This window comes from Tamandua tetradactyla, chromosome 4 (genome assembly GCF_023851605.1).
Source record: "Tamandua tetradactyla isolate mTamTet1 chromosome 4, mTamTet1.pri, whole genome shotgun sequence".
NCBI lineage: Eukaryota > Metazoa > Chordata > Mammalia > Pilosa > Myrmecophagidae > Tamandua > Tamandua tetradactyla.
Genome location: NC_135330.1, coordinates 57,371,996 through 57,384,173, shown reverse-complemented (window position 1 = coordinate 57,384,173; position 12,178 = coordinate 57,371,996). Strand labels below are relative to the sequence as shown.

General features: G+C 37.3%; 1 protein-coding gene and 1 long non-coding RNA gene across 12 annotated transcripts in view; one reads left to right on the top strand and one right to left on the bottom strand.

Annotated features, from left to right (window-relative positions):
• LOC143680822 (uncharacterized) overlaps positions 1-11,819 on the bottom strand; it is a 97,667-nt gene extending 85,848 nt beyond the window's left edge. For 7 of the 11 annotated variants that reach the window (XR_013174188.1, XR_013174189.1, XR_013174190.1 and 4 more), the window contains exons 1-4: positions 11,409-11,819; positions 11,198-11,312; positions 8,002-8,146; positions 7,649-7,749 (exon numbers count right to left, since the gene is read on the bottom strand). This is a non-coding gene — a long non-coding RNA (uncharacterized LOC143680822). The remainder of the gene's footprint in view (positions 1-7,648; positions 7,750-8,001; positions 8,147-11,197; positions 11,313-11,408) is intronic. The other 4 variants (XR_013174186.1, XR_013174187.1, XR_013174191.1 and 1 more) reach the window with 4 other exon arrangements.
• ZNF281 (zinc finger protein 281) overlaps positions 7,659-12,178 on the top strand; it is a 236,273-nt gene continuing 231,753 nt past the window's right edge. Inside the window, exons 1-4 of the mRNA XM_077157344.1 lie at positions 7,659-7,740; positions 10,178-10,219; positions 11,187-11,235; positions 11,790-11,980. Coding sequence (XP_077013459.1) covers positions 7,665-7,740; positions 10,178-10,219; positions 11,187-11,235; positions 11,790-11,980 — 358 coding nt within the window. The 5' untranslated portion in view covers positions 7,659-7,664. The remainder of the gene's footprint in view (positions 7,741-10,177; positions 10,220-11,186; positions 11,236-11,789; positions 11,981-12,178) is intronic.

Sequence of the window (12,178 nt, the reverse complement as noted above, 5' to 3'; positions counted from 1 at the left end):
TTAAGCATGTATCCCAATGGATGCCGTGTTTTTTTTATATATATTATGCATTACTCTAACCATAATAATAATGTATATTATAAAATTAACAAAAAAATTGTAAAAGGATGTGTCAATGAAATAAAAATTATTTTTAAATGTCTTGCCAGTCCTAACGGATTGATTCTATTCTAAAGTAACTTCTGAAGGTATACTGCTTAGAAGGCCACCTTCATTAATTCACAGTGTATACGCAAATCCATATTTAAATAGTCTTCCTGGTAAATTCCTTCTTGATAATTTCAATTGTGAGAGGCCTGAGTCTTGTCAGATCTGCTTAGATCATCTTTGCATTTACCTCATGATGTGGCTGGTGAGATCCATTCTGGGAGAAGGAGAAGTGTCAATTCTGCCATCTTTCACTCGTGCTCACTGTGCTTGGTAATTAGTTTTATCTTCACTCTGTGGTTTCTTTGCAATGATCCTGTCCATTTTGTGAGGTTAACTTAGTTAAACTAGATACCGAACTCAGAAACCCATCTGCCTGGGCAGACATTTACCATACCTGCTGTAAGCAAGTGAAAAGCAGAATGTTGCAGAACTTGTACTCTTCCCTCTGGGTGCCTGACCTTACCTGACATGCCTAATCCATTTTTTTTTCTTTTTTTTAAATTCATCATCATGATCATTTCTTAGAACATCTGCATCAATTCAGAAAAAGCAATAAAAAGAAAACAAAAAAATTCATAAATACCGTACCCCTTGCCCCTCCTCTTCACCGATCACCAGCATTTCAATCTGCTAAAATTATTTTAACATTTGTTCCCCCATTATATATTCATTTTTAATCCATATGCTTTACTTATCTGTTGATACGGTAGACAAAAAGAGCATCAGACACAAGGCTCTCACAACCACACAGTCACACTGCAATAGCCACATAATCACACAATTATCTTCAAGAAACATGGCCACCGGAGTACAATTTTCTGGCAGTTCCCTCCAGCCTCTCCATTACACCTTAACTAAACAGGTGGTATCTATTTAATGCGTAAGAATAACCTTCAGGATAACCTTTCCACTCTGTTTGGAATCTCTCAGCCATTGACACTTTATTTTGTCTCATTTCGCTCTTCCCCCTTTTGGTCGAGAAGATTTTCTCAATCCTTTGATGCTGAGTTCCAACTCATTCCAGTTTTCTGTTCCATTTTGCCAGGAAGGTTCACACCCCTGGGAGTCATGTCCCACGTAGAGAGGGGGAGGGCAGTGAGTTTGCTTGCTGTGTTGGCTAGAGAGAGAGGCCACATCTGAGCAACAGAAGAGGCTCTCTTGGGGGTGACTCCTAGGCCTAATTTTAAGTAGGCTTAGCCTATCCTTTGTGGGATTAAGTTTTATATGAACAAATCTCAAGATTGGAGGCTCTGCCTATTGCTTTGTTTGTCCCCACTGCCTGTGAGAATATTAAGAATTCTCCACTTGGGGAAGTTGAATTTTCCCCCTTTCTTACCATTCCCCCTAGGTGACTCTGCAAATACTTCCCTATTCACTGTTCAAACCACTCTGGGATTTATCTGGGCACCACTTTGGACAAACCTACAAAATCTCATGCCCTTGGGGGCATAAATGAAATCACAAAGAAAGATAGACAATAAAGATTGAGATTGTATAATCTAGGAATGCCTAGATTGTATAATGATAGTGACTAAATGTACAAATTTAAAAAATGTTTTTGCATGAGGAAGAACAAAGGAATGTCATTACTGCAGGGTGCTGAAAATAGATGGTAATTAATATTTTAAAATTTCAACTTATGTGTGAGACTAAAGCAAAAAATGTTTATTGGTAAAATATTTATATTTTAACTAGTGCATTTCCTAATATAACTTATGTAGATAATTGGTTGAACAACATAAGTACACGGAACCTTGGGTAGGACACGAGATTTTGTTGGTTTGTCCAGAGTGATGCCCTGATAAATCCCAGGGTGATTTGATCAGTGAGTGGAAAAGTACTTGTAAAGTCCCCTTCAGGGAATGGTGAGAACACGGGAAAATTCAACCTCCTTAAGTTGAATCCCTGATATTCTCACAAGCAGTGTGGACAACCAAAGCTATAGGTTGAGGCCCCAGTCTTGGGGTTTGTTCATATGAAACTTAACCCCACAAAGGATAGGTCAAGCCTACTTAAAATTAGGCCTAAGAGTCACCCCCAAGAGACTCTTGTGTTGCTCAGATGTGGCCTCTTTCTCCAGCCAACACAACAAGCAAACTCACTACCCTCCCCCGTCTATGTGGGACATGACTCCCAGGGGTGTGGACCTTCCTAGAAATGTGGGACAGAAATCCTAGAATGAGCTGAGACTCAGCATCAAGGAATTGAGAAAAACTCTAAAATGAGCTGAGACCCAGCATCAAGGGATTGAGAAAACCTTCTAGACCAAAAGGGGAAGAGTGAAATGAGACAAAGTGTCAACGGCTGAGAGATTCCAAACAGAGTCGAGAGGTTGTCCTGGAGGTTATTCTTAAGCATTAAGTAGATATCACCTTGTCATCCCAGATGTAATGGAGAGGCTGGAGGGAACTGCCTGAAAATGTAGAGCTGTGTTCCAGTAGCCATGTTTCTTGAGGATGATTGTATAATGATATAGCTTTCACAATGTGACTGTGTGATTGTGAAAACCTTGTGTCTGATGCTCCTTTTATCTACCTTATCAACAGACAAGTAGAACATATGGAATAAAAATAAATAATGGGGGAAAATGTTAAAACAAATTTAGTTTGAAATGCTAGTGATCAATGAAAGGGAGGGGTAAGGGGTACGGTATGTATAATTTTTTTTTCTGTCTTCGTTTTATTTTTCTGTTGTTTTTAATTTCTTTTTCTGAATTGATGCAAATGTTCTAAGAAATTATCATGATGATGAATATGCAACTATGTGATGATATTGTGAATTACTGATTATATATGTAGAATGGAATGATCATAAATTAAGAATGTATTTCTTTCTTGTACTTTTTTAATTTAAAATTTAATTAAAAAATTAAAAAAAAAATCTCATGCCCTACACAAGGTTCCAAGTACTATGGTGTTTAAGCTGTCCACATAAGTTATATTAGGAAATGCACTAGTCAAAACATAAATTTTGTAACAAATAAACATTTTTTGCTTGTCTCACACATACATTAAAGCTTTAAAATACTAATTATCATCTATTTTCAACACCCTGCATTACTGACATTCCTTTGTCCTTTCTCATGCAGAAACATTTTTAAATTTGCACATTTAGTCACTATCATTATACACTCTAGGCATTCCTAGATTATACCATCTCAGTCTTCATTGTCTATCTTTCCTTCTGATTTCATTTGTGTCCCCAGCCCTCCTCCCTCTATCATTCTCACATTCAGCTTCATTCAGTGTTCTAACATTATTCTATTACAGTTAGATAGTATTGTGTTATCCATTTCTGAATTTTTACAATCAGTCCTGTTGCACAACATGTATCCCTTCAGCTCCAATTACCCAATATCTACCCTATTTCTATCTCCTGATGGTCTCTGTTACCAACTGAAATTCTCCAAGTTCATTCGCTAATGTCAGTTCATGTCAGTGAGACCATACAGTATTTTTCCTTTTGTTTCTGGCTAATCTCACTCAGCATAATGTCCTTAAGGTCCATCCATGTTGTTACAATTATTAACTCATTTAATTCCAACAAAAATCCTACAAAATGGGCCCAATTATTGTGTGCATTTTATAGATGATGAAACTGAGGAACAGAGAGGCTTAGTACTTTGCACACGCCCACATGCTAGTAAGTGGCAGAGACAGGCTTTCAACCCAGACATTCTGGCTTCAGAGTCTATTTTGTTGCTAATAATTTCTTCCTTCTTGAAATTTTTTATCAATGGTTTCCATGAAAACATCCTCTTTTTACTTCTCTCATTCCTCCTCACTGGTTCTTTTCCTTCTGCTCATCTCTGAAGTGTTAATATTACCCAGAATGCTGTCCAAGGCCATTTATTTTATTTACTTTACACTCTTGCTAGCTGTTGGCTTCAGTTTCCACCTGTACTCTGATAATTCCCAAACCCATATCTCTATCTTAGTATCGTTCCTAAGGTTCAAACTTCTGGGTCCCATTATTCACTGGGCCATAGATACTTCACACTCAACACACACTAGATATATTTATTATTTTCCTGAAAAACAGGTATTTTTCCATCTATTTTTCTATCTTAGGAAATGGCACCATGACCTATTCCATCACTGAAGCAGAAATCTGAGCATCATCCTTAACTTAGCTCTCTCCTTTTCCCTCCATGTTCACTCAGCATCCATGTCCAACTGATTCTACTTTCTTAATACCTCTGAATTCCCACAACCATTCCCTCAGTTGTGGTTCTCTTACCCTGATCACAGCTTCCTGGCTGGTTGCGCTGCCTGTAATTTGTGCCACTTCACTCTACCTTCCTCATTGCTATCAAAGTTACTTAAAAAAAAAAAAAACCTATGACATCACTTTCCTGATTAAAACTCTTTAATGTCCATCTTTCCCCCAGAAAATAGTGGAGCCCCCTGGCAGAGTGTCTGAAGTCTTTCGTAATTTGGACATGCTGTCCTCTCCAGTTTCATTGCCTTCCCGGCTCTCACATGAAAATCTCTCGCTCTAGCAACTCCCATGTCCTTGTAGGTCTCCTAGACAGCCCTGTGCTCTCACAAGGCTCTGCTTTTTGAGATTATCTCCCTGACATGCCGTTTCCCAGCTGTCTCCCTGATTACTCTTCTTATCCTTCAAGAATCAAATTCCTCAGAAAAGGATGAAATCAAATGCTTAACACAAAAGAAGCAATCATTTTAAAGATGTTAGTTTAGCTCTTCTTCTACAAAGTAATTTCAAGACAAACAGCAAAACTGATTATTCCTTCTACTCCACAAACTACTGCCTAAGCTTTTCTAGTTTATTAATCACAATGAATCCATATTGATTTTTAAAATATGTCTCTTCTACTAGGGTTCTTGATGGCACGATACAAGTCCTAACTCTCTTTGTAGTCTTCTCACCGTGCCTGATAAGAATTCGATAAATGCAAAAGCATAATGTAAAAATGATCATGAATTACTGTTACGGATTTAGTTTTTATTGACAATGGATAAAAGAAACAGACTTATGAAGAATTTAAAACTACTAGCTAACACTTTAACTGAATTGTCATTATGTGCTAAGCATTGCCTGCTTTATCTTAACAACGCTGTAAAATTATTACCGTTTATAGAATGTGCAAAGTGAGGCTAAGAGAAGTTAAGAAAATTGCTCAAAGTCACAAGGCTAGCGTGTGGTAGAGCTGGAAGTACAACCAGGTTTGTTTGACTTGAAATTGCTAGCTTTTAATCACTACACTCAACTGTCCTTTTAGATCCTGTTTGGTTTTCTGCAAAATCGCCATATTTAAGATATTCTCCTTTTATGACATTCAGTATTCCTCTTAGGAAATATTGTCAGGAAAAACTTCCTCTTGTGAAAAATTGATCCTATTATCGGACAGTGGAAACCACATGAGTGTGGTTTTGTGGCCTTGGCTACCTGGAACTAAATGAAATGTTGAGACATCTGAAAGAATTATTTCATCTCTTCTTCTGGGCTTCTGATTTCTTTCAGATTTTGTTTCTAACCCTCCTATCACTTATATACATTTTAAAATAAACTTGTAAATTTTTATACAAATTTATTATAGTTTTTATATTAAAGTAAATGAAATGAAGAAAAAAAATCCACAATCTTATCCTAAAATCAAATAAAAATTTCATTTGTCTATTTTGATCCTTCTCTATATGCAGATTGTTTTCTATATTTATAGTAACAGGATAGAATTATATTACATTTCTTCCATTGGTAATAGCATGCATATTTTTCCAGTTTGCTTCTGATTGCTTATTTCTGATTCCTTCCTCTCCCTTTCAAATTTTCTCACTAGGAACCCTGTGATAATGGTTTGGTGTGCATCCTTCTTCTGTTTAAATCAGCTATATATGGGGAGGGGAAAGAGTTTATTATTTATTTTACAAAAATGAGAATATATAACACATATATCTTTTCTTCTTGCTTTTCTCATTTAACAATGCATGGAAAGTCCTCCACGGTATAATAAATACAGCTCTAACTCATTCTTTTAGATGCCTAAAATCCTTATGTATGGACATACCACAATTTGTTCAGCCATTCCTGTGCTGAAGGACATTTACGGTTTCTTTTTCCCCAGATCTTTGCCATTACAGAGCGCTGCAACAAACAACCTTGAATATATATATCCTTGTACAATGGGCTTTTGTTACGATGGGACATAGTCCTCCAAATGGGAATTATTTTTTGAAAATAGGCAAGAACATGATTCATAAATAAATAAGAGTACATGCGTAGTGCCACACATTCAAAGAAAATAAGTAAATGATGATAATGATAAGGATGTTTGACCATGTTGTTACCTAGCAGCCTTTTGATGGGAAAAGATACGTTTCCCAGCAACTCGCAAGTATACATCATTGAATGAGAATTTGTAAGGAAAGTACAAAAGATAGAACCTGGTACATAGCAACTGAGAATCATTACTGCAAAGCATATTTCCTGTAGAACTCGTCAGGCCAACCTAGACTGGTAAAGAACCAGGGCTATAGAAAGCCCTATTACCAGATGCTGAGTTCCTGGCTCTATGAGCTAATCCAAAGACAATATGTTTTCAATAAACCTTGGCTTTGAAAGATCTCACCAACTGCATTACCTTGAAGCTGGTGGTTTAAGAGTAACGAACATGTCTATTTAAGGCAGCTTGTGGGAAAGAGCATATATTAGGAGTCAGAATACTAAACCCTGGCTCTGCCAAATTTTCAGCTTTGTGCCACTTTGAACAAAGCTTAAAATCCCCATGTATAAAATGAAGCTGACAGTACTTTAGGCTGACTACAGTGCTGCAGTGAGGAAGAAATGGAATTATGTAAATGAAAGTACTTTGAGAGTGCTACACATATATTAGCATTGTTAACATCATCCTGATTCTGGAGTAGGCAATGTAATGTTTGGGGGCAACTTCCCTGTTCTTTGTATAGCCAGGAAAGAATACCACCCAAGAATACCACTATAAATAATACCATAATATCACTTAAAAGAAGACTGGTTGTGATTCATTAATCATACTCTAAAAGTACAGAACAACCAATATAAAAATAACAGACTAGATGTCAGCTATTGAATTTATCTGCAGATATTATTCATTAGGCTTCAATAACAGTGAAAATATTTACAAAGCTGATTCAGTTTTGAATATTTCATAGATAAAGGCGAATGAAACCAGTATCCCCCCATCCCTGCTTCCCTTAAGTTTCTATTTTTAACTCCTGTACAGTATCAGATGTAATATCCTGGTGTACTTTTCCCCAGTCCTGGCTCCTGCCCATAAAGCACACACATGTTACAGGAATCCAGCTACACTTCAGATACTTCCTGCCTAATTACTGTTATTTTCACTGGACTGAAACATTGGGAATTTGGTACCTCTGTAGACAAATACTCCAAATACATTAGGCATGGTTATGTCTATGGATGGAATAGCAGAAACTACCTAACAGACATGTAGGTGTTTCATTTCAGAAATGGCTGGCACATTTTCAGTACTCACTGTTTCATAGGGCAGAATGTTGGTAAAAGAAGTTCCAGAAATCTCAGTGCCAGTTGAAGACTGCAGTTGGTTCCTTCCAGCTGTTCTTAAAGGTATTCTCTCTGCAGGAATGTAAAAGTGGCTCATAGTTAATGACTTAAGCTTTTTCTGTTTGGTTGTTTCTGTTTTGATTCTGCCCTTTGGAAAACAGAGGAAATGGGATGTTTATCCAGTAATTAAGGGCTCCTGAAGTTCTGTAGAGTTATACCTAAGTTATCACAACTGTCAACAGCTGGTAAATTCAGTGGGTAAAAAGTCATACTTTGTAGGGGCATCAAAAAAAAATTAATTATTTATTACTATTACTATTTTACCTTTCAACTGGCTGTGGTAGCATCAGACAATCCAAAGGAAAGAGAGGCAGACAGTGCTTGCTGTGATTTCAAGTTTCATACTTTTTCACAATCCTTAGAAGCCATCCTTCGGGCACTTTGCTTGCTTATTTTCTAAAGAGCGCATCTGTTGAAGAAAAAGGGGAAAAGGGAAAAACTTAGAGTAGGAAGTTGTCTTTATCTAAAATTCATTTTTAAAGATAATTTCTTTTTTCTAAAGGGAAACATTAGTTGTTGATCATTTTATATTACTTTACAGATGGGGACATAGGCTATATTCTCAGTTTATCAAGACAGGAGGGAAATGGGACTCTTTTTTAACTCTCCTTTTTTTTAAAACGGGAGTAACTATACACATCACAGAAGGGCTCTTTTATTTTTCAAAGCAAGTCACATAGATTCCATGTCATCAACTGGATTTATCATACAGAAATCATAGTGCATATTGTTCAATGTACAGGAATTTTATTTATTCAGGAACTCATCTATTACCTAAAGCAAGATACTCCTATCTCATAAAGAGAATTAAAATCTGAGTGACCTACTTTTAAATTTATATTACACTGCACAAAAAGGAATAAAAAATTAGTCATTACTTAAGGAGGAAGGAGTGTTAATTGTCTTAGAGTTTAACACAAATCAGAGGAAAAAAATTCTAGAATTATCTAGAATAGGGGCAAACAAGCGGCCTAGAAAATGACTACCATCAGAGCAGCTTAAATTCACTCTGCACTGTGTAGATCTTGATGGAGGCGACTTGCCAGATGGAATTGAGTATTGGTATTGAGCTTAAGGACATCATATACACCCGGTGAATAAAGCTCTGACTATACTTGAATTTTTTAAAGTTTATGAACGAAATAGAAATTTTTTTTATTGTTCAAAACCCTTCCTTAATCTTTCTTATTACTAAATGCTTATTGCAATAGGTCTAGTTTCTGAAATTATGTAGGTGGTAGTATTGAAAACAAGATTAACTGCGACAAATGTAGCATACTAAAGTGTAAATAGGGGAACACGGGTGTGGGATATGGGAACTCCTGAAACTATCTTCTCAATTTTCTGTAAATCTAAAATTGCTCTGAAAAATAAAGTCTTTTAAAAAATGAAACTAACAAGAACAAAACTCTTTTCTGGTTTTATACAATCTCCTTGCTCTAGGGCTATCTCCATTATCTGCAAGATGTAAGCATTCATAGGCAAAACAAATATTAAAATATTCCTATAAGATTTTCCTTTGGAAAATATATTATTTAACTATTTGAACTATTTCCAGATTTTAATCCAGACCCCTATGTAATATTTGGCACATTAGTACCCAATAAGGCAAAACATAGATTTTTATTTCCTCTCAACGCAAAATGTAAGGACATTTTGCTCCTTACTTTCTTGCTCTGTTACCTCTAATAAGGACATTTTGCTCTTTTACTTTCTTGCTCTCTGTTACCTCTAATAAGTTTAAAGCAAATCAATTTCATTTATTTTCCAAATTGGTCAATGTTTAAATTTAGGAGTGAGGTTTCATTTATATTTTTAATTAAGCATTTCTAAATTTAAAGATGAATAAATAGCAGGTCTTTGAAACTTTAATTATATATAGATACAATGAAAATATGTGCAGTTTCAAAACAGCTGGTAGGATGAAATTTTATCTAACTTGAACTGGTATTTTAATAATTATTTTAAAAACTATTCATACTTAAGTTCTTTTATCCCTGTAGCTGTTTTATATTTTAAATATTTTTCAATTTTTACCCCATTGAAGACTACTATAGTTTAAAGCAATGCTTGGAAAAACTGATGCTTAGTGCTATTTCTTTGATTGTTTAATGGCATTTCTAAGGTTAATATTTTCACAACCCAGCTATCTTCCACAGGCTGACATATTGATTTTTCTAGTTAACTGTCTATGTATTCGAGGTGGTACTTTTATTTTTAATTTCTAAAGAACTGAACTGCACAACCACAATAACTGATGTGCTGGTATGTTATCATATAAATGCTCAAGGCACAGCTTCTAATGATGAAAAATAGAAAAATAAATTGACCTTGATGAAGTGTGTCTTCTTTTGTCTGTTCACAGGAAAGTTTATTTCAGATATTTCTACTGCTGAAATGATTAGCGTTAACAGCTTTTCCCCTCCATTTTGTTTTACAGGGTCTCTTCATCTTCCTGATATATGGGGTGTACAACACAGAGGTAAGTCTGCTTGGAGTGTCTCAAGGTTGACAGAGTGAATGAGAGAAATGACAGGGTTCTTATCTTGATAACTGAGGAACAAAGTTGGCTTTTCTTATGAGTGTCCGACTGCCCTTCATGCTTGGACTAGCTTATATGCATTCCAGCTTACCATTAAACACTGACACCCTGAATAAAGAGACAGCCTCATTTCTCATAGGCATTGACTAATATTTTACCACTGCCTTAAGTTTCAAAATGTTCAGTCTTTCTTTTAATACTTAACTATACTTGGCAATATTAAAATTTCACAGTTTAAGTGATAGTATGCTCAGATGTAATTGCAAAGAGTTAGAAAAGTACCAAATTTTATTTTAAAATGTTCATTAAATAATGCCTTTTAAGCTTTTGAGGCAGGTTCAGAAAGGCATATAAGAATTAATAACCTTTATGATTTCAATTGTGAAATTTCTCTGAAAGGTTATTTAAAGAGAAATGTGAGAAAACTGACTTGTAATTTCATTAGGTACATACAATACAAACAAAACACTTCTCATAGTTTTAGTACCTTTGTTTAAAAAAAAAAAACTCTGTAATTTGTTAATACACTTCATTTGAAGAGCTTCTGGATTAGATTTTTGCATGCTTAATATAAAAGTGACTGCCCTCAATATATGAAGCACTGAACAAAGGTTTGATTTTTTTGTTGATCTGACTCTGCAGTTGGTATTTTATTGTAATTTTTCATCAAGAGAAGGAATTTGTAATTTTGCATACATTTCCCAGTATTCTATTCTGAGGGAGGGAGAGTGAATTCTAGCAAAGATCTTGAGAGAGGCCTGGTGTGATCAATCTTTTACAAATCATGTAAGAGGCCAAGCAGCAATATACTGTGGCAACCAGACTCATTAGCACAAGCTGAAAAGGTATGTGGGCATTTAAACAACATCTGATGACGAAGAAGCATGTGTGTGGGTGTGTTTTACAGGGCTGCTGCACCTGGATTACACGCGGTTTCCTTTTCCAGTAGCCTTCAGGTAGGTTGGCAGAAAGACAATTTTTTTTTTCTTTTTTTGCAACGGTACCTCTATTGCAGTTTCAAAGGAGGTTCCTCCTATAAATGCAAAAGATACGCGTCCATTATCAAAGTTTCCAAACTAAGAGGGATAGAGGCAATGTTTTGATACATTTTGAGCATTTGAAATTTTACCTTTTAGGTAGAGCTCAGAATCAAAAGTGCCCTAAATGATCCGCTTCTTGGGTTTGGATTTTGATTAATACCTGGATTGCAAACAGTAAAGCGAAAAAAGCCCCAGCATTCGGTACTCACCCCCCGCCCCCCTTCTCCTCCGGCTTCTTTCTCTGAAGCTCCCACGCCACACTGCAGTACCTTGCAGGGTAACTTCCCGCCCCTTGGGTTCCACCTTCTGAGCTTCTTTTCCCCAGAAGCCCTCAAACACTCCCACCCCCTTCAGTGCATCCCACCAACCACGCCTAGTTACTTCGGAAGCCGGTCTTTAGAGGGGGCTCCAAATCCCCGCCCCTACCGCCCAGGGCCTCCCCTCAGCTCAACCGCCCTAGTGATTGACAGGCAGGCCGGGCGGAAGCTTCGGCGCAGGCGCACTGGCTCCGCAGAGTTCCCCTCTGGCCCGGTCGAGGAGTTCCCAGCAGACACCGCGCCGCGGCTGCGCAGTAGAGGGAAGGCTTTTAATTCCATTGTGGAGAGGACGGCGTTATTTTTATTAACTGGAGGCGACGGCGGCTGCGGCGGCGGCGGGACCCGTAAGTGTTGCCGGTGGATTCGGGAGGGAGGGGGCGAGGCCCGGGGAAGAGTCGTAGAACCATGTGTGCCGGTGCTGGAGGCGGCTGGGCTGGGAATTAGTGCTGGGCGCGTTGCGGTCTGGGCGGCGGCGCGGCGGGGTCCTGAGCTCTGTGGTGGTCCCGGCCCGGGGCCCGGTTCCACCTCCTTTCCTCCCTCTT